This window comes from Wasmannia auropunctata, unplaced genomic scaffold (genome assembly GCF_000956235.1).
Source record: "Wasmannia auropunctata unplaced genomic scaffold, wasmannia.A_1.0 LD336023.1, whole genome shotgun sequence".
NCBI classification, from domain to species: domain Eukaryota; kingdom Metazoa; phylum Arthropoda; class Insecta; order Hymenoptera; family Formicidae; genus Wasmannia; species Wasmannia auropunctata.
The window spans coordinates 1305505-1329386 of NW_012026867.1; the positions used below are offsets into that span (position 1 = coordinate 1305505).

The window sequence follows — 23882 nt, forward strand, 5'->3', positions numbered from 1 at the left end:
ACACACACACACACACACACACAATTTGGTTGCATATATGTAAGATTTTAATGAAAACATCTTCCGAAATATTTATTCTTTTGCTAATGGTCTAAAGGTTTACTTTTTATCATAGCTCTCCTTTTATCTTTAAAATGTTGATCTATAGAAGCTATAGAAAAAAGACAATATTTTAATAGAATTGTGAGACGTAGAATGTGCTTTGCTTGAGAATGTGAAATCATTTTATCATAAAAATTACGTAATATTGATTTAATATAGTAATTAACTATTCTAGTAACTATATATAGTATTTAACTATTACTTCTAAAAATAGATACGTTTTGAAACTCTTTTTAAAGTTGCGAATTTCTTTCTCACATTTTTCAAACTAATTACCATGAAAGATGCCATTAAAGAAGGTTTATAATCAATTTAACAGTCTCTACAAATCTTGCTTTCGCCATAGACGTCGATTCTATGGACCGATTCTGTCTGGGATTTTCAACGTGCTGTGAATATAAACACTATACGAATTCAATTTTTTCTGGAGGTATAGTATAGATGGAATATAAAATACGTTAATTATATTACATATTCATTTATACCTTTGATGTAATATAACAAAGAAAAAAGTGAATTAATTTCTGATGTACTGATGATTTCTGATGCAACTGGATTCATAATTGATTCAACGTCGAAGCGGAGAGACTCTTGCACAGTTTGGACTATAAGTAAATCCGACATGCGAGGATCGATTGTTTAAATTGTAAAAACAAGAACATTAATAATGAAAATCGATAGATCAATATAGACGTAGCTATATATGGTTCCAAAAAATTGGAACCATATATAGCAACGTGAGTAGCTACGTGAGTGGCTTTTCCAGGATTCTGTTAAATGACAGTAGACATGTAAATTTATAAAATGTAAATTTATAACGCGTATTGGTTTCTTAATGAAGATACAAATACTGCATATGCCCCGAAAGGTATTGTTTTCCACTTTGAGGTCTAATTCTATATTATAATGTTTAAGTATTATATCATCCAATAACCTGAACCTGAACATTTTTCCGGATTCGGTGTAGTATTCTCCATGTTTTATTATTTCATTAGTATTAGCATTAGCATTAGTATTTATTTGCGTAAAAATATAATAATATATACTAATATATACTAATAATTTTGTGTCCATCATCAATTTGACGTCGTTTACAAAATCCTGTTTTTTGTAAAAGAGAAGAATAACAAGCAAAATGTAAAATATCTAATTATTAATAATTTATAAAACAGATAAATATAAACTATATCAAGTTCAACAAAACTTGAATTAATTACAATTGCTACGCTATTTAGATATCACCGCATAAATAAGCAACAGGCAATACGCGCGCCTTCAGCGGCGAAGTGTTTATAGCATCATAAAAAAATAAAAATAGGAAACATTTTTACGGGCTGATCGTTAAAGCCGACTCGGCAAAGCAACGAAGATGTCCGCCAATTAATGTCCGTAGCCTCACGTAACTATAACTCTCCGGTGTGCACAACGCGATAGGTGTATTGAGTTATCCTCGTCTGTTCAAGTTTTTCCTTTCTTTTCGTGCGTTTATCATTATAAAAGAGAGAAATTGTTTATTCTTCCATATATTCAATGGCATAAAGTTACGAGTCATAAAATTATAGATAGAAGATACAAATTACAAATTAAAGAAGTTTAAAAGACACGGAAATAAAAACCACAAATGTCATCAAAACTGAAAATGTTAGATTGAAAATTGCATACATTGCTAATTGCGATAAGATGCTCGAGAAAAAACTATTGTTTAAAAAATAAAATCCAGTTAAAAAAAGTGATACTATTTTTAATTTAAAAAATATAAAATAAATATTATCTTTAAGTGGTACATATTTTTGTATTCTCATCAAAAGGTCTTATTCTAATCCAAGTAATAGAAGATGAAATATTGATTTAATTTTCTTCGGACTGCTCGCGATCGTGATAGAGAAAGTCGTGGAGACATTAATTGTGAATCCTGTCGAATCAAGCAGCATGGGGTTTCTCTACAACTCACATTTCGTATCAGCTACGTACAATTCGAATTATATTGAAACGTCATATTTTTTGACAGATTATTACACAGCGTCAAACACGGTCCAAATTTGGTCAACGATGGAGCGCAGCATGTCGCTCGCACGCTGGTGGTAGTTTGTAGTGGTAGCTCGCACGACAGTTGTACCGCAAGAAACACTTTAGAAACCTAAGCGAAAAGTTTAACCCCTACCTCCAAATTCTCGTGGAAGTATGGACGCGCGAGTACTGTTGAAATACCGATCAGTACCTGCAGTGCCATATTTTATCATTTTCTGGCTTTCACTTTCTGTTAGTCATTTGTTTTTCTAATTAAGATAAATTATAGTTCTTTATAGAATTTTATTACATTGCAAGTAATGTGTAAAGAAGTGAATATAAATCCATTTGTTTACAAGCAAAATTATCACGGTTTGTGTCACAAAGGAATGACTTTCAAGCGTTTTCGTGATTAATGATTGACATTTTCGAGCACATATTGAGGATATTATGAAACAAAAACTTTACAACTAGAACCAAACCACTAAATCCATAAATTAGACCCGCAATCTGTAATAAAGGAACGTGCCATGAGACAAGTGTAATAATAATGTGTTTTATTGTCCAACTAACAGTTTAAGCTCAATAAATTGACGTTCTTACCCTTTAGTCTGTTATTACGTAAATATTATTGGTATGATATAAAGTTTAATATTCTTTTTAAAGTAACTGTTGGGAAGAAAGACTAACAAATTGAGTGACTGAAGCATTTCTTGCTAACCTAGGACTCTTTACGGACAAACCATAGAGACGATATGAATATAATCTCGATAAAAGAAAAGAACTTGCAAGAGTTCATTTTTCTCTTGTTCTCTCGCAAAATCTGATCAAAATCAAAGTCCGATGAAAAATTGGAGATCGGTTGTGATATTGCAAGAATTATATTTATTATGTATTAATTTTTTTATTGTATTATATTTTATCGATCGATGTGCGATCATACATTTCAATACAAATCGTTGTAAATGTGCTCAGTAACGTCTGTATATATTTATGTAAACTGTATCTGCTAAACACAGAAAAAAATTAAAACGATTGCCTTTACCTCTATGCGACGGATTTTTCCGTAAAATAATCATCTCAATATTTCTTATAAATATTATTTTTTTATTTAGATACAACCCACATTGTTCAATGATGTAGATAAAACATATTCTTTGACTATCCTAATACATTTATAGTATAATACTTAAACATAGTCTTAATGTTAAATTCTTTTAAATAATATGTAGAACTAGTTCTCTTAACTATGTCTACAAGTCTCTTAAATAAAATTTTAATAAATAATTTTTTCAATATTAAAATAAAATAATATATTGTAATCTTATAATTAAGATATTTATCATGAAATAGGAATTTTTCGGAATTATATCTTTCATCAGTATTTATATTTATCATACTCTCGTCAGCATTTATACTTTTCGTCGATGTAAGCATTAATTGGTATTTTTTTAATTTGACGATACATTCTAACAATTGCCATTGTACGAAAACGAAAGAGATGTACTCAAGTATGTATTTGAACTGTTTTAGAGGCAACGATCTCCTCTGATAAGAGACTCTTCATTTATATCTCCCATTCGTGAAACCAATTCTCCTGGATCGAAGACAACTGTTTCTATAGATATTCCTCTTACACCAATCTCAACTGTAGACAATGATACACGGAAAGAACAATTTTGCTAAATCCAGATCTGAAAATAATTTTTGTTCAATAATCAAAATAATTTTGTGCGAAAGTCAAAATGATTGCTAGAATGTCAAAACGTTTTATAACATCAGTTCTAATATTCCAACAAATTATTTTAATGATTCAATAAAAAATTATTTTCAGATCTATATTTAGCAAAATGTTTAGACCTTTCAATAAAATCGTGCTTTCCGTGTAGCTCACCATGTCCGCCCCCCACACCCTCCACGGCCAGTGTAATTTTCGAGGATAAAATTATCGCTATTTCATCTGATTATAAACGAAACCTGAACCATGCAACAATTTTGATATAGGCTCTCCTTCGGCAGCTATTAGCACGCCGTGTATGTATGTGTCGATTCCAAACTATTTTAGGTACATCTTTTTAATGGCATTTTTCCAATGAAGACCTATATCTAATTTTGTAATCAATCATAATATTTTTGCAGCATATTACTATTAACTTTTATACTTACTTTGAACAAGGAGAATTCTAAGAGTAACAACACCTTGCATTTTCATTGTGAGCATTTAACAAGCACACAAACTGGACGAAGGGCTCCAAGATAAAACCGTTTTGGAGCTGGTTGGAGCTGGAAATCCTCTACCGATCAGTACAAATTCTTCGTGTTCGATGGACAGAAGCAATACTCTTTCATGATATTAGCCACTCAATTAAATAATTTGATCACCGACGATATTATAAACAAGTACGCGATGCAAAGGGCTGTCAGCGGTGTCTTATTTCTTATAAATTCGATAACGACAGATTTGTAACTCACGGTGCTCTGAGTTACTCAATTGGTTGTCTTAATACGGCCTGGCAAAGTTTAAAAAATACTATCGTCAATCGGCACTTGTTTAATTCCACCTTTATATAAGAGAAAGTATGACAATATGCAGGAATATAGAAAAAAGAAAGCAAATTTTACTCTTTTTTTATAATATAATTTTAAATCAATAATTTTTTGTCCTTTAATATATCGGAACTTGTTTCCTCCTTTATATAATAGAAAGTATGATAATGTGCAGGAATATAAAAAAGAAAGCAAATTCTACTCTTTTCTTAATATAATTTTAAATCAGATTTAAATCAATAACTTATTGTCTCTTAATTAGATCATTGAATCCATTTTATAGATATCAAGAATCTTAATGATGAGATCTATGTATATTAATGCAAGCATTCAAAGATCATTATAAGGATCGCAGCTTGTGAAGTAACTTCATCAACTTTAGTGCAAACCTAAATGGAAGGTGGTTCAACTTTCTTCAAATTAGATTATTTTGGATAAGCATAGATAAATAGAATGAATATTGAATTATTAATTGCATATTATACATGAATCAAATTGATTGAATGTTGTTTGCAGGGAAAATGCTTTTCTTACTCAGGGGGAAAAATGGGGAAAAAGTGTCACTAAACTTTTTCATTTAAAAAAATGACAAAAGTGACAATTATTAAAATACATGGTACATTATTTAAATTGATTATTACTTTCAATGAATTCAATAAAAAAAAAAGGTAAAACACAATTTTAGCTTTAATTTTAGGAATTGAAAGTGATCTTTAAAAGTAATACATGTAACGATTTAACGCAGGTATATTTATATTGTAATTTTCTCCTGGTCGTTGTCGTTATATAAACAATTTTTTTATAGCTACTCGTGGTTTTAAATATTATTCCCCACATCATATATCTCTTATATTTCATGAATTGTATAACTGGACAGAAAAACATTATCTTACTATCTAAATATTTCTAAATAATTCTAACAAGTTTTTATCTGAAACAAGGGAAACGTTAAATCTGCTAAGGAAGATATACTTCGCTCGTTAATATCTCATTTTTTAAGCACTGTAAGATATTGATAAAATATAAAATAACATTTTGTATAAAAAAATAACATAGAAGAGGCTAAATTTTAATTTAAACGATTTAATGCAGGTATATAATATGTACATAATTTTATTGTCTATTTCATTTTTTCCAGATAATTAATAAGTCTGATACCCCCCACTAGTGCTTCCATTGATCAAACTTGAGCAAAACACACCCAACAGAAACTTACAGACTCAATACCAAAAATCATACTCGCATGATGTTAATACTGGGATAGAGAAAAAATACCACACATAGTCATTCAAAGTTAAAAAGAAAAGAATGTTTGATGCTATAAGCGCGCATACACGCGCACCATTCTGTCCGCGAGGAAGATCATCTTTACTCTCTCTGTCTGCTCTCGATATAAATTATGTTATAATATAAATAAATATTATATTACTGCTTCTTTGTAATAAATATATATTCAATATCCTATAAATCAGGACTGGCCAGCGATAGCCAGAAGAAACTAAAGATTGAAGATTCAACACAAATTATCAACAAAAATGGACAAAAAAAAAATAACGAAGAGTACAAGTTGTGACCGAATAAACCCCACATATATCAGATGGCACATATCAGATAGCTTCTTCTGGAAAAACGCATTAAAAACAGACAATGTACAGACAACAGGCGCAATAATAAGACTGGCCAGCGAAGCCAGAAGAAGCCAAAGATCCCAATCAGTATAAATTATCATAGCAATGTACAAAAAAAATAAGATTGATTTCGCGAGTGCATAGTTTAGACTAAAATAGAAAAGAAAAGAAAAGTTGAAGATTCATTCTAAAGATTAAAGATTCGACGCAAATCATCAACAAAAATGGAGAGAAAAAAACAAATAAAAAATTTATTATTAATTACACTTTTTTAAATAATTTTTTATAGTCAACTTATAAGTCAAATAGATATTGCACAAGGAGAGACGGCCAGAGTAATAAAACAATTAATTTTAAGTCAAAGTCAGCACTAATTCCGATCGTATTTATGAGTTAACTCATTGCATTAACTATTAATAATATAATATTTATTAACTCTTAAGTGATCACTCTAGAGCAAACTTCGATTATAGCCGTATTAAAAAATAATTGATAAGAACCAAGTAAACTTTTAGCAGTAAAATGTAATGTTTTCATGCTATCTTGTCGCAGCAGTGAATTAAATGTATTTTTTTTAAGCTTTTACGATTGGTGCACTTTACGTGTGCCGCGCGATCAATTATGCGAATCTAGGAAGGATCTCTCACTCTCTCCCAGAAGAAGTATCAATTCGATCAAAATATAAATCCCACATATCAGTTGGCTTCCTCTGGAGCAACACATTAAAAACAGACAATTTACAGACAGCAGATAATAACAGGACCGACCAGCGATAGCCAGAAGAAACCAAAGATTGAAGATTCAATGCAAATTATCAACAAAAAATGAACAAGAAAAAAGAACGAAGAATACAAGCTGCGGCCAAATAAATTCCACATATCAGATGGCTTCCTCTGGAGGAACGCATTAAAAACAGACAATTAGCCATTTTTTGTCTGTAATATTATGAGAGACGATTGTACGATAAATTCGCTCGAAGAAACTGGGAGTATATTTTACGTGAGATTCGTGAATTCGTAAATTAGGTATGTGTAATCGAATGTAAATTGTCTAGTAAATTGAACTTCATTACGAGAGTTGTTATAATCGTCAGGCGAACGATGATGTGTGGCGAAAAAACATAACGCTCGACAAGATTGTTAAATGTACAACTGATACATAATTTTTTTACTATAATAATGAATCAATATTTTTATATTTCATATCTGTCTCGATCCTCCTACACATTAATCGATTTTCATCACATCAAGTTTTGAAATACTTCACAAATTAAAATTTTATCGAGCTCTACTTGATATTAAATTGATAATTATGGTGTTACAATCCATTTTGTATGTCCCTGCAAAGATTAGTCTTTGAGAAGCCCTTGGAATTGTTCGTGAATAACAGTAGAATATTATTAATTTTCGTGCACTCATTATTTATTGTTCACTTATTATATACATATATTCACTCATTATATCTTCCTGCAGATTAATTCGATTCTGATCTCGCAATCTTGATATCTATAGACTATAACAAAATTTCTGACGAGATTGAAGATTTTCTCTTACAATTAGCTAAAATGCCGCACCACGAGCAATTCCAAGAGCTTTTCGGCTGTATTTGTCAGTTAAATTCCAAGTAGAGACTTTAAAAGTACTACACTACTGCCAATTACGTAACGAGTGAAGTGTCTTAAATCTTTTTTTTTTAAACTGTTGATCATCTTTATATATTAAGCGTTTGCAGAATTTCATTGTATTGTAGTGGGAGAGATCGACCCGATAAGAGTTTCTACTCTATTGTACAAAACTCATGATTCTAATCTAAAAAAAGACGATAACGTATAACAGACAGCAATTAACAACCAGAAGAAAAAACAGAGAGCAAAGTAACCTACAAAGCCCGTTGCCTTCTGATTTTCGTGGAGATGTGGACGCGCGAGTACCGACGAATATCGACGAGTACCAACATATATTATACCGTTGGTTGAAAATAACAACCAAGGCCGCGAAAGGGGTTTTTTATATTTTTAATTATATATAAGTAAACACAGTAACGTTATGCAAGATAAAATTTATTTGCGAGCCATTCTTCTAATTGTTTAAATTGATATGGATATATAATTGTATAGATATACATATAGATATATAATTATACATAATTATATTTATATAATTATATATATAATTATATATAGATATATGTATAATATAATCAAAAGCAATTCAATTGTATAATGCACAAGCTTGAATGCATCACGCAATAGCAAATTTTTTAATATAGATTGAGAAAAAATGATTCTGTGGTCCTAAAATTACAGACAGTTTATTAATAGAAAATACGAAAGAAAGTATGTGTCCTTATAAAATCACAAACTCCAAGCTTATTAGGTGTTATACGCCAGAGTAAAGTAAGAAAGTCATTGACTTATCAGCATCATTCAGTATGAGTAGTTTGTCACACACTCGTCTTTTATTAAACACATAGCATTCCCACTTCAACTTAAGTAAACGCAATAAACAATGATTATCGATCTTAATCGCTGCCGCGATAAACTTGAGTTTTCGGTTCTAAATCATCTAAGCAGCGAAATGATTTATGAACTTCCCGTATGGTTTATAAATGTTATACATTCCGGAATCGTATACGATTTTGTTACGACCACGCAATAAAATAATATATTACGCGAATGCACCGATTAATACTGTAGATACTGTGTGGATACGCGTGTACTGTGCCGTGATTTATGTGCCATTGTGATATCAAATTATCACTTTGATATCATTTGTTTAATATGCTATGAGAGCTTGAAAAAAATTGATACATATATAAAAGTTCTGGTTAATCAAACTAACTTTACCGGTTACGTGTTGCACATACCGTGAGCGAGGGCACATTAAGGAAAGGTGGTAAAATGCCCGTGAATGTGGATGCGGCTCGTGATGGTCCAATCACAGTGCCACGTGATGGCCAAAAATCTAATGCAGTAATATTATATATTTTATAATGAAGTGCATTGAAACTGCATTGCACTTCTTAAAATAATTATCATTAAAAATATCTTCTTTTAGAAACAATAACATTCTTACTATAATACTACATTATACTGTAAAGTTAACTATATTATGTTATAAAATAAAGGCTAATGACTGAATGTACGATGCAGATGCGAAAAATTTTCATCATGTGCTAATCAAACATTCAGCAATATTATTATATAATCTTTATCATTATCTTTATCATCATCTTTATTTTGCCGCCCAATTTTCAACAAAAAAAAAACACAATTGAACAATAAATATTATAAGTAAACTTTCTTTTTACTAAAAATCTTTTGAAAAATATAGGCAGCTGTCTGTGAGAAAAAAAAGTACGGAGAAAACAAGAATTTTTTTTATTAGATGGTGTATGTGACAATAATTACACGCGTCAAATTAAATTGATCTGTAACTTCAAGGTTTAAACATTGAACAAGTGTCCAAAAGAGAACATCGAACTGTACAAGTAATAAATTTAATTGTAACCTTTTCAATTTATCAGATATATTGAAGTAATGCCTTTTCAATTTAAAAAGTAAAAAAATTTACGCAATTAAATTAAATTTAGAATATTTTTGGATATCTCTAGACATTACATTTTATAATTTAGTCCGAAATAAACGAAATTAAATGTACTAGCTATTCCAGTAAACACAAATTATAACTGCAATGTTGCAGTAACATTGTAACATTGCTATACTGCAGAAATATTACAATGTTACTGCAATATTGTAATAATAATCTGTATTATATTATAATAAATATGTTGGAATTTTCATGTGTCATTAAAAAATTAAAAGTTGAAAAGTCTATTTTCGCAAATAGAATCGACAGGAGGAGACTGGTCAACTTCCTAAAAAAAAATGTATAAAGACCAGCAACAGCATGCCTTATTGAGAAGGTGGAGCTACAAGAGTCGGCTTCCCTCTCTTTCTTTTGGTTCTCTTTTTGTAGGCGGGCGACATTCCTATACTGTTCGGCGACGTTCTCGTTGGACACCATTACGTTGGGTGCCGGATGTAGATTGGTCGTTCGATGCTGCTCTGTAGGGGCGGAGCCTACTAGTAGATCCCCACCAAACCGAGCTGCTTGTTGTTACTCCAGCTAGTAAACGTCAGAGTTACGTTGCCAGTTCAATATCGATATCGGACTAAACGCGTTCGTCGGGAACTAGCAATAACATTCGTACGTTTAATCTGTGCCGATTTCGTTGTTTGTGCCGCTAAGTGTCGTGGATATACATAACAATTATTATTAACGTTGTTAATTCACTACACTTTTTGTGATTTCAATTGTGTTTAAAGAAAAACAGAAACACTTGTTTATTGTGTAAGTCTAATTAACAAAATCCGACATGCCATCGTTTCGTGACGATATCATCCCTGGAGAATCCTCGAACGCCATATCGAATCTCAGCAACATCTCAAACATGGTGCCGCACTACAATCAGACGAGCCTTACGTATCGCCAACAGCAGCAACAGGTCGCTGATAATCAACAGCAACATCAATTGATAATGCAACAAGCGCATCAGCAAACACCGGCGCAACAGGCGGTCCAACCGCACGCCGCGGTTGCGGTTGCGGCTCCCGCTGCCATTGAAGGGACCCAATACTGGTACGGCTATTCATCTAGAGCCATACCCGCGACACCGGCGTTGCATCCTCAGCATCAGCCAAGTCCGATTCCTCCGCAGTTTTTTAACCACCCGGAAATGCTACCCGGGTGGCACTACACGACTCAGTACTCGCCGTACATACAGTATCAACCGCAACATCTACATTTTCAAACGCAATCGCAATCGCAACATCAGACACAGGAACAGCTGGAGCAACATTCGCCGTCTGAACAACGCATCCAGCAACACATGCCACAGCCACATCTGCAACAGAGCTCACCGTCAGAACAGCTCTATCAGCACTCGTCTCCGCAGCAGCACCTCCACAATTCGCCGCCCCAACAGGTCTGTCAGCAGCACTCGTCACCGCCACATCATTTGCAACAAAGTTCGCCGCCTCAACAAATTTGTCAGCAACACGGTCAACAACTTACTACATCATCGCCGCAATTACAAAACTCTCCGCCGCAACAACATAATAATCAACAGCCAAATCAATTGCCACAGCAGCGTATTCAACAACGGTTACCAAAACGCCAGCTGCCGGAAAGTTCGCCGCCGCAGTTCTTCCAACAAAATTCACCGCCGCAATATCTACAGTCACAAATACCGTCGAGGGAACAGGAATACGAAATTTCTTACAGACAACGGATGTTGAAATGGGGCATTAGAAACATAAATATCGACATGGCGATCCGCAATCAATATTCATCAACTACCGCGAGAATGAACGGCATCGTGGACGGCAATATGAACGGCAGTGTGAATGGCAGCCTAAACGGTAGCATGAACGGAAGTAATCACAGCACCAACAGCACTTCTCCTACAACGCCGCCTAATTTTCATGTTGAGTCGTCATACGGCGACTTGTCCTGTACATCTCGCAACATGAATCTATCGGCCACATCCGGCAATATAAACCTGCTACCTACAGGCATGAACCTGCCGTCGACATCTCGAGATATACCCTCGACATCTCGAGATATGCCGTCCACATCGAGAGACATGCCGTCCGCACCCAGAGAGGTATCGTCCACAAGACGTCACCAATTATACACATCCCATAGAATTCAGGGAAGAAGGAGCCCGTACGAGTGGATGAAAAGACCGTCGTATCAGAGTCAACCTAAACCAGGTTAGTCAAATTTCTATTCGGCAAGAAATTGAGTGTCTCATTATGATCGTGGCGTTTTTACGGAATTGATTAAAGAATCATCAAAGCTATACAAGTGAAAGCGCTATGGAGTTTGGCTGATGAACAATTCAATGAGTTAAAGCCTATTCGCGATTTAATATTTTTTATTCGAATGGGTAACGAAACGATGAAGTTTTAAAGAATATTTTGCATTTTTAAGAGTACTTTTTCTATATTTCTTGCAAGTACAGCAAAAGTTCGTCACAATTAAATAAAATTAATATTAAATTTGATGAATATGAATATGAATTTGATTAACATTTCATAACAAAATTGATGAATGTTGAAAACGTTTGTTACTAAAATTGATTAATTATATGTAAATTATACGCTATATGCACTCATTAAAGGCTATTTCCTTTTCTCTTTTACTTCAGTTAAAATATTTTAAAATTTATCTTAACTTGTTAAAGATAAATCAAATAATATGAATAATGAAACACAGCGCGCGCCGCGCCGTCGGAATTATTTTATATTTCGATTCATCATTCCTTTTTCCGTATAGACTCACTTAATTTTTATTTTATCTTGTAATTAACTAAATTCACTAAATTCACATAGTGCAACGTGATTTACGTGTATCGTAAATAATTAAACAATTCAAATTTTAATTGAGAGATGAAAACAAAATATATTCCAGGATATTTCAGGTGTTCTTACGATGTTTAATTAAGCTTTATCAGTATATTTTGTTCGTCATAGGAAGCAATTAAAATAAATCAATAAAATCTGCAAATATATTCTTGTTGAATTATAATATCGATTTTGTATAGTAGCGGAAATATATACATATATATCCCAATATATTCGAATAAATCGTCCAGAATGTAATTAAATTTTTGATATTGCTTTGATATTGCGAAGTATAATTAAATGATATAGATAAAATCAAATGTGTAACATAAATTCTTCTTTTTCTCTATTATTTATTATTTCATTATTATTTACTATCTAATGCGAAAAAAATTGAATCACATTCAATGAGAAAAAGAAAGACACAAATATTTAAATTTAATCAAGTTCTGAATTGAAAAATGTATTACGTTGAAACGAAATTCAAAAGACGTTTAGAGAAATATCTTCATCATCGAGGATACTTCCGAGAATACTTCCGACTGTACATATATCTGTTTGGTACATGCTATCGATTTAAGTGGATCGGTCAGGGACCAGTGTATTCAATGCGTCGGAATTGGAGGCTGTGAGAACAGAAAAAATCCGGCGCTTTTTGGACGTTCTTTTGATATAATTCATTTCTATAATTTCTGAGAACATTTATTAAATCTTAGAAAATATATACTATAGATTCGTACTAATAAATCTTTTATTAAAATCTAAATGAAAATTAGTAATTTACAAATATCAGTTACCACACGTATTTTATTAAATCACTTTAAATGGGATAAAGAAAAATTAATGGTACGATTTTACGACGATGATCAAGAAAAATTATTTGTCGAAGCACGCGTCATTAATCCGTAATCGAAAAATATGATTCGCAATCGGGCAAACTACTCGCGTGCTTGAGCTTTACCCACAAATAGTTAATCTTCAGTTTCGAGAGCTCGATTAAGAAATCAGACGGTTTAAAAAGCCACGTGATGAAGTTACGCACTTAACGAGAGAACTTCTTTCGTGCATATCGTGCGCGCGGTCATAAATACGTCTCCAGCGGTCTAGATACGGCAAACCATGTAAACACGGTAACGGACGAGCAAACATCTAATTGCTCTCAAATATTTGTGAGATAATCCCCTTTCCTCCCTCCCTCCCTCCCTCCGTCCTTCTCTGTCTCCCTCGTTTCCTCTCGTCGTCCATCTCGATTTTTCACCGGACTCGAACGAAAGTCCCATCCGTTCGCACGGAACGCGTCCTGAATCAACACACGCGACGAGAAAGAGTTAATCTCTCGTTGTTTCGCGGCATCGGTAATCCGATATGCACAAACCGTTCGAAAATCCGGTCAATTTTGTTATTTGATATAAACATGAGGAGATAGCTTTTTGATGAAAGAGATATGCCCTTTCCATTGTTGCAGCGTGCAACGCCGAAACTGTCGGCGGCGCAGATTCAACGTCGCCAATTAATGAACTCTGTTGCCGACTTGAAATTCTCGGTACGAACCATTAATCAATTGATTATTATGTGTATTATTATATTATATATTATATTTGGTGTTTGCATGCGTTATTGTACTTCGATTGTGCATGCAGCCCCCGATGTTCTTTAGTAGAAATTAACGTATCACGTGTCTTTGACTAGACAATGATGTATTATATACGTTAAAGAATTATGTGATATTTTACAATGAATGGCATGCTAACGCTGTGCTAACAAGAAATTAATTATGTTTCAGCAATAAAAAAAATGACAATATTAAGAATTTTTAGAGTAGCAGAATTTACATATCGACTCGTGCTCTTTCACGAAGATGTTTTTACTTAAATCTCATCTCATACTTTTTTATATCTTCATTCCAGCGAGATTTTTTTATTGTGTATTACAAATTAATTATTTATAGTAATTTATTTTTCCAAGAATTCAGCGTCTAATACACTATACAGTATATCTCCTACCTCAGGTACCTACTCATATTTTAGAAGTAGCATTTTGTAACGGACTCTTTTCTACGTCGAAAGATGCATTTTGTAAACGGACCCTTTTCTAAAGAAAAGCGCGAAATCACAGTGAATCTTAATTGTGAACATATTTCATAAATTTTTAGCCGAATTAGCTATCCGAATTAGCATGCTAATATATTCAGACTGCTTTGCCCCAAATCCCCATTATTTTTCGCCTGATGCACTTGGCCACCAGGCGCTTCGCAGAATCCGTCCCAATTCTTCTTTTCGAACGCCGTCTCTCTCTCTCTCTCTCTCCCTCTCTTCTATTCTCTTATTTGCATTTTACTTCACGCGCGTGCAGTAAGTACGCACCTTAAGTACCTTGAACGAGCGTCCTGTACCTTCCAGCGGCAATTATCTGCGTTTTATGGTTATATTGCGGGCAGAAGCCGCACGGCCGAAGCCTCTCACCACGACAATACAAAAACGCGAGGCGTGCATTACAATTTCGTGAGGGACGGCCTCGTGTGTGCATGCGCTTTCTCATTCCCTCGCGCATCCCGCGAATCGCCGCCGCCAGGCCGTTCGGGTTCCGTTCCGTCCCGTTCCGTGAGAGCGATTCTACCATGGCAGCACGCGATTTCTACCGCTTTTATGGCGCCTTCGCCCTGGCCATGCACAATCCCCCTCCTATCGGCGCGATTAAACAACGAAGAGGAAAAGATTTTAATATCACCGCGATTTGCAGGTAAAGACATCGGTCGCTATTATTCCTGCCGATAATTATGGAAAGTAATCGTTTGAAAGTGGAATTTAATTAGCCCTTTATCTCTCACGCGCACAATTTTTCTTATCTCTGTGAGACCCACGAGATCCCCTTTTCCTTCAAAACATTGCTTATCTTATGTAGTATCACCTTTGTCATTCATTCTGTGAGCTTCAACGCCTTCTTTCGGAAAAGGTTCAACCTAATCTTCGTCGCAAATTCGTAAAATAGACTCCGCCTACAATATTCAATGACTTAGAACTCCTTTCACGACAGCCGAGTGTTGTGACAGACAAGATCAACGGCGGCGCCGGATCCGGTACATAATTGTCGAATCTCCGGTGAAATTTTGTTGTCAACCGATCCACAGCGGAAACCCTCGAGTCACGACAATTTTGGTGTTATGCAATTCGGCTCGCAGCACGCCATCAGACATCGGGGTGTCTCTCCACGTCGCGTTGAAAAGGAAACGTTAAACGATCATCGGCGTCGCGAGCTGAGTTTCAAGCCGAACTGCATTTGGATGCGAATTATATGACTGAAGCAAAATAGGGGCACACGAAAAAAATTAAGTGCGCGTCCACGAGGCGACTCGGCTGGATATTCGACTGAAAATTCAGCTTCGAACTCAGTCAGTTGGCCACAGTTTAATAGAACGAAACCCTACGCGACCAGGCGCTGAGAGATTTGAAGATTTACAGAAATCTCCCAACAAATATTTTTGACACTTTTATCTCTGTTCTCTTTTTTTTTTTGCACATTTCTACGACCAGGATACGTGCCAGCCAAGGTTAATTCCCAACATATTTTTAGTTTTGTTACGATAATGTTTCCACTGTCGTCGCTCGCCATAGAAATTCGAATGCCAAGACAGAGAAGGTTGCGAGACAATAAATCAATTATAGTATCGAAACTGTTGAGTTTCCTTTAGCCACGCGCTTTACAGGTATATGCGATGGAACCTTTTAAGTTTCTGATTTTTTTTGTCAAATTTTTTGTCTGATTTTTTGTTGCTAGCATATGCTTACCTGCGATTTGTTATATTTGTCACTGGATAAAAGAAGAAAACACGTCAACTGTTAGTTTTTTTAACGTTAAACATATATTATACTTGTTGCTTTTATCCATCAACTAGCACGTATTGTTAAATTTTTTTCAACTTGCAACACTTTCCAATGATTTTCTTCTTATTTTATGTATTGTCCATTTTATTCATAAATAAGCTAAACATGAGATACAAATTAAAATAGAATTCTCCAAAAATTTGCTAAATGTGATAATAAATAAATTAAATTCACTAATATATATTCCTTTCTTTTTTATTTTTTTGTAGGTTAATATTTTTGTAATGCTTGAAATATTGTAATTAATGTTTGTGAATAAATATTCTTAGACGTTTAATTCTAATATATATAATACTAATTTTGTAATAAAATTTGTGTATACATACACTGAATTATAACATATTTAACATCAATTTTTATAACATTTATATTTGCTAGCCGCACAGCAACGTTGCAGGCAATACAAAAATATTAACGACTTATATAAAATAAAAAAATAAAAAAAAGAAAAAATTTTCAAATGCTGAAGAAGAACAGATAGTCTACATCGCGACTTACACACGCAGTGTACGGTAAAAAAAATTCTCTTTCTCTGATCTCTCTTTCCCTCTCTCTTCGTGCGCGGACACTTGATATGCGATATACAAATGCGAGGTGGCACAATAGAGGTAATTGTGACGCCGCTGACGAATGGCACCCGCGCGAGTCGGCGCGCGGCTCCGGCTAGGCCGACACGAGATATCGCCGGGGGTTGTCAAACGCCCGCAGGAAAAGCGGGGCACGCGCTTTTGCCATTCCGCGGCGTGAAATGGAAGAGCAAACGCTATAATGGGGTGGCAACGAGTCCCAGGAGCACCGTTTCTTCGCCCCCTCGCTCGCGTCTTTCTCTCCACGTTCTCTCTGTCCTCCCGCATCGCATAGCGATTCGTAAAATCCGTCGCGTTCCCTCTCGCTCTCCCTTTTTTCTCTTTCTCTCTCTCTCTCTCCCTCTTCGTCGTGCTCGTTCGCATTTCGCGCACGGATACTCGGGAGAAATAGCTCCGGTGGATTCGTTCGTTCGAAGGTATAGACAATGACGGATTCTGCAACAGAGCTAGATACATTTTAAGAAATCGTCTCCGACGCTCCGCTCGCGGTGATAAACTTTAGCGAGGAACAATCGGCACACGTTAGATTAGAGATTGAAATATTTCCTGTATTAAATTACTGATTTTAGAACATAAATTAAAATATCGATGTTAAAATGTTGTCTTTTTTTTACCGAATTCAAGATACTATAATACAACCGCGCGCTATTGAGAGCATCTGGTGGTCGCGATGTCGGCGCGTCACCGGGGCCGGATAATCGTAGGTGCGATATCGGCAAGATGAAAAACGCCGACGGTAATCCTTTCTAACTCATACGCTCACGTGGCCCGTGCGTGAGACGAAAAAAAAACCGACGACCTGCCCTCTCGAACAACAGCCTGCACACGGTGCGAACCATCCGAGACTTGCCCTCCGACGGGCTCCTCCGAATGTAAAAAGTTCAACTCGGAGTCGCGCAAAGTTGCTCCGTTAACCGTGAAAAAGTTCTAGAAACTAGAAACGTCGATTTCTTAAGTCTCCCCTTCGTGTCGGATGCCTGCTACAAGGCGAAAGAGCAAATCATTCACCTTCATCTTTTAAAACATTTTAATTCAACTTTGTATTTAGCTTCTCACACACTATTAATTATCATTAATAATCAATATACTTTTTTGTCACAGTCAATTATTAGATATTAGATATTAGATAGACACATAGCTTTGATTATAAAATTAAGTTAATGCTACTAATTATCTAGATTATCCTTTCTAAAAAAAAGGCATAAAAATTAAATTTACTACTTTTTGTGACAATTTGTTGCTAATATTTGACTTAAACAACCGATTTTTTTCAATTTAGTTCTCATTATATCTCATTATATAGATGACAGGTGCGACTTCTTTCGTCTCGTGATAAAAATTGATTCGGAATCGCGAAATTATCTTTGCGAGCGTGGCGTGGCGAGTGCCTGTCGCGCGAGAAATCTATCGCAATTAAGGCCAGTACCGCAGGCAGTTTGGAATTTTTTTTTGATTCGATTACAATCTTCAAAGATAAAGAGTCTGCCTTTTGATAAGGTTTAAGGATGTTTCATGTGTTTGTTTACGTGCATCAGGCCGCGCGACAGTTTGCTCTTAACGCGTCAAATATTTGCACGTCTAACAATGCGCGCAGCGTAACAGAAAAAAAAGAGCGAGAGAAAGGGAAAAATCCGAGTTACATTACGTGATATCATATTGACAAAAACCATGGCAAACGCTGTCTAATATTTATTCCTCGTTTATCTCTTGTAACGCTTTATTGATATAACAGAGATTTAAACTAGACATTATGCAATTGTGAAATAATCGATTATTGCGAAAAGAAAATCCTAAGTTACATCCTTTTTTTTTTTAGAAAAAAAGAGAAAGCTTGCACGACTATTTGTTTTTAGATTTTCGTTTCTCCAAAACATTTAGAATTAAATATAGTATATAGATGCTGTTTAGCTAATATTTTTAAAGAGAGCACAATATCTTTAAGAAAAAAAAACAGTGCGAATTTTTCTTAATTTATTCATGACAAAATTGATTCATATCATATTTCTTGTCGATTCAATTACATCTTGACATCTTAATTGAGTAATAATGGAACTTCCTAACTTATATTTTAAAATTGAAATTAGAAATCAGTTGATTGAATAACCCGGTAGCGGGGATAAGATATAACAGTTGGTAGTGAACACGTCGATTTAATATACGGCACATCTCTCACATGGGATGTGTAGTAAAGATGTGATTTAAGTATTATCATAGGTACGCAGAGTTGGAAGTGCCCGCGATAACAATCTCTCAATCTCAATCTGAGTAGATGAAAACTCAGAAACTAGACAGCCCGTAATATATTGCTGCGTTATTTGAACAGATTTACACGGATTTAATCATGAACGCGCACCGCATGCGTCGACGTGTACATCGTCTAAACGCCAACGTATCGCCTAATTCTTCAGATTTTCTCTCTCTCTCTCTCTCTCTCTCTCATTGTTTACATTACCTTACATGAATTTTCTACACAATCATGTATAAGAAAGACATCTTACAAATAAGATAAATCTTTCGTAAGTGACTTATATAAAGATCATTAGAATTCGTATTTACTTTTTTGTAGAATTCGTAAAATTCGTTTTCTAAAACGCATAAGTATCAATTTAAAATCCATGCTTCTCTTCAAATGAGTTTATGTACTCTCTATTTTATAAAATTTTAATTTATCTCTTTTTTTGTTTATTAATTTTTTAAGATCGAGAATTTCGTGAAATGCGAATTCTTATGAAAATATTGTTAAGAGATCTGCAAAGCAAAAAAGAGCTTTTTACAAAATCTTTCCTACATTTTTTGTATAAAGTAATTATATATCTCTATTTTATATATATAATTTCATGTATAATTTAATAATTTTATAGAAAGCTCTTTTTTACTTCGCGGATCTCTGACTTTTTGTAAGAATTTGTATTTCACGAAATTCTCGATCTCTAAAAATTAATTAGATAAAATAAATTGAAGATTGATTTTATAAATTGAGAGTTTATATCTTGACTTCCCTTTGAAATCAAGATTTAATTTCGCAATTGTTGAAAGGAAATATGTACAAAGAAAATCCGAAAGGAAACAAAATAATATCAAATTCAAAGTAATATCAGATCTCAAAGATTATCAGATGTCTGATTAAAATGTCAATTCAATTCTGTGAATTTCTCGACTTCTATGGATTCCTTTGACTCTACTATTTATCCATCCTTGCTGCGCATCCTTGCCTGCACGCGAGGATATCCTGCTGTTCCGATACCAGCCATGCTGGCCTCAGACTGTGGCCATTCTGTGTACCGACGAAAAGTCTAAGGTCGCTTGCTTATTCGTAACGCCGCGAAGGCCTCGGAGGTTCTCTTATCGAGGAGCGGTGGATTAACGTGCCCGCCTTTGATCTCGCCGGCGGAGCCTTATCTAATCGTGTCCCTCTCTCTTGAACCATCTCTTGCCGTTCCCACACATACAAAAAACACGCATACACATACGCACACTCTCTACCATCCCCGTTTCCCGTTCTTCTCTCTCTCCATTCTGTATTTTGTGCGCGTGTTACCGCCAAGAATGCCACGTCGTAAGAAACGCATTCACACCGTGCGATTGCCAACGCACTCCTCTTCTCCTTCTTATTGCCGCCTTCTGGCGCGTCGTTTTCCTTCATAAGAAATAATCGCGCTACGCGTTATTCATTGCAAGATCGTATAGATGCATCTCTCATTTTGCGAAACGCCGTTACTTTAAGCTACCGCAACTTTGTGTATGTGTATGAGCAATATGAGTATGTGTATGTGCGCGTTGTCTTTTCTTTTACTTACAATTATTATGGTTATCGTAAAATATAAATTAATTAGAAGTTAATAACTATCTTCCCCTTCAATAATTTTTATGTGCATGATTATAATCGTTGTAGACGCAAGCTATTAATATGTGATAGTATATTTTATATGGTTATTGATGTACGGCCATTGATGTTTTATTAAATTTATAATATTTTAAATCAAAACTAATTTTATGAAGAGGATCAAAGACAATTATATGCAGTATATTAATAATGTACAATTACCTTCCTCAATTACTGTTTAGATATTTTGTTTTTCTTATTAATCGGTTCTCATTGCAATTTTAAAATAATCAATTATGCTGAGAGAAATCATTACTGTAAATCTGAAGTTATTCACACATAATTATTTCAAATTCTCTTTCCCGCAACTTTTATTTATATTAAAAATAATTAATATAAATACTATTGCTGGATTAAATTCTTGTTAAAAGTAATTGAGATGGAATGAACATCATTTTAATATGTATAATTAATTTTACTTGTAATGAAAGGAATATTCTTTATTATAGCACATTTGAGCGAAATTTTAAAAACAAATTGCTCATTGTAATCAGAATATTTTTGGCAAAAATTTTCACGTTTTTCCTCATTAGTGTTTTTTTTTCATCTTTTTTCCACTTTAATTTATATTAGCTATAGTATAATTATTCGTAATTACAATTAAGAATTTATCAGACAGTTATTTATCTCAGGTATTAGATCATGCGCAGGATGACTAAAGCAAATTGCAACTGCCTCTCACATTCCTTAGTTCGACGTGAAATTAATTACGAAACATCCTTTACTTTATTAATGTCGCCACGCGGTATACGCGCTCGCTGAAAACGTTATCTCCTTAACGCATTATTGACAAGGGAATCAGTACGATAGATATTAAAACCGCGTAATAACACCGGCCGTTATCTGCCTCTTTTTCAGGGAAGACTCGCACAAAAGACAAATACCGAGTGGTCTACACGGACTATCAAAGGCTAGAGTTGGAAAAAGAATTTCATATGAATCACTACACCACTATCAAACGGAAAGCGGATCTCGCCGCTCAGCTCGGTCTCACGGAGCGTCAGGTAAGCGTCGCGCGTCCGTAGGTATATAATTGTCGCTGAAAATTCTTAAATTGTTACGCGGCAATCGATCGCACAGCGGTAACCCTCTCTTTGCAGATAAAGATCTGGTTTCAAAACCGACGGGCGAAGGAGCGGAAATTGATGAAGAAGCAGCAGGAGCAATTGAGAGAGCGGCAGATGAGAGCGCAAGACGTTGTGGCGGCGGCCGCGGCGGCGGCGGCGGCGGCGGCGGCCTCCACTACGGTGGAGGTGGTTGCCGGTGGTATGATGGGTTATGCCACCGCCGGAACGGAGATGGGTGGGATGCTGGGCGGTCTGATGCAGACCAACGAGAGCACCTCCTCCGCACCGCTTTCAACGCCGACGACGTCGACGTCTCTACCTACACCTCTACCCACGTCTCTGCCCACGTCGCAGCCTACGTCGCAATCCGCGTCGCTACCCACGACACTGCCTATGCAATACCCGGGCCATTCTAATCCGATGTGAAGGGATATGCTCTTCGTTGCCGAGGGGATTCCGCGAACTCTCCCCGGAACGGACTCACGAGACACGGGATGACGGGAAAGCGGGGTGGTGAGGTATATCTACCGTCTATCACTTCGAACACACACACAACGTACAAAGAGTTTGCAAATAGATAAACGAATGGACGCCGCGTAATATATGTAATTATATGGGACGCGTAAGATAAATTAAATGTAGCTCGCACATGATACACACAACGGGTCTGTGATAAACGACCGTTGTTAAACGGATCGTTCGTGGAAATTGCAGATCGTGGAAAACGCTTTGATCTCACTATAACTTCCGTCGGCTTCACATATCCACGGCGATCCCCGTTAATATGACGGTCGTGCTTTCGATATTTTACGTTCTACCGTTACGCTCGACCGTTTGATTCCGCAAGAGCCTGAAGCCGGAAGTAAATATCGAATGCGGACTACATGAATGCATTTGGCAATTCCGAGTGGAATCTAAATGTACTCGCATCGTGCATCTAGATATTCATGCAGTCTGCTATACGATCGTGTTTTCGTAATTGTACCTGGATATTAGAGGGGAGAATTGAGGGGGAAAGGAATTAAAAATAGAGATATTTGTTTGACTATCCCGATAATAGGGGGATCCCGACCGTCTGGCGCGAATCAAGAATTGTCGCGCATAGTCTGAACGTTAGTTTTAAGATAGAGACAGTAGTATCCGAAAATAGTCGAGTTATCCAAACAAGTATTATTAACTCTTTAACTGCGGCATGCAAAGGAGCTTTATTGTGAGTAATTTACAGAGAAAAGTACGCCACAATTATATCATTGCATTTATTTTGCATCAGCACGAAATTCGACGTCGTAAATTAATTGCGAGAAGCGTCGTAAGTTTTACTTGCCTTCACTGCAGCACACTGTATCGCGATCATCGATAGATCTCTATACGTTCGCGTATTATTCTATATATAAATAAGTATATATGAAATATATATTATTTTATATAGAAATAATAGAGATGTGCGCAGCGTTCACAGAGCTGAAGAGTTAATTGATCTCGGATCGGATTCAAGATCGGAACCGAGCGCTGGATGCTCGAAAATTTTGGATAACACTTGTGTAACACTTGGATAATACTAGTCATCGTAATTTATCGGCGATCGTGAATGATAAAAAGTGTAAGGATGCGCGCTACGTACACGTGGGCGATGGAACGTGTGAAAAGCGTGCATGACATCACGCAAATTACTCATTCTTTCATTTGTTGTGATCGATCGTTAGTTTTTCTGTATCGACATTATCCGCGCGTGCAAAAGCACATATTTTCGCATTTCGTCACGACGCTTTTT

The 23882-nt window shown here is 35.3% G+C and overlaps 2 protein-coding genes across 3 annotated transcripts in view; one reads left to right on the top strand and one right to left on the bottom strand.

Moving 5' to 3' along the window:
* The window catches only part of LOC105452989, a 67812-nt gene that overhangs the window by 41293 nt on the left and 2637 nt on the right, over positions 1-23882 (bottom strand). The window lies entirely within an intron of this gene.
* LOC105452984 (ataxin-2 homolog) lies at positions 10633-23459 on the top strand. The gene is made up of 3 exons (XM_011694593.1): positions 10633-12060; positions 21903-22048; positions 22145-23459. The coding sequence occupies exons 1-3, from the start codon at positions 10662-10664 to the stop codon at positions 22535-22537; spliced, it is 1938 nt and encodes a 645-aa protein (XP_011692895.1). The 5' UTR covers positions 10633-10661; the 3' UTR covers positions 22538-23459.

What these genes read in the sequence shown, in the direction of transcription:
- LOC105452984 (XM_011694593.1), top strand. Translation starts at nt 10,662, where the DNA reads ATGCCATCGTTTCGTGACGATATCATCCCTGGAGAATCCTCGAACGCC. An exon ending in TCAGAGTCAACCTAAACCAG is followed by an intron (nt 12,061 to 21,902) that starts GTTAGTCAAATT and finishes CCTCTTTTTCAG; the next exon opens with GGAAGACTCGCACAAAAGAC. An exon ending in TCGGTCTCACGGAGCGTCAG is followed by an intron (nt 22,049 to 22,144) that starts GTAAGCGTCGCG and finishes CTCTCTTTGCAG; the next exon opens with ATAAAGATCTGGTTTCAAAA.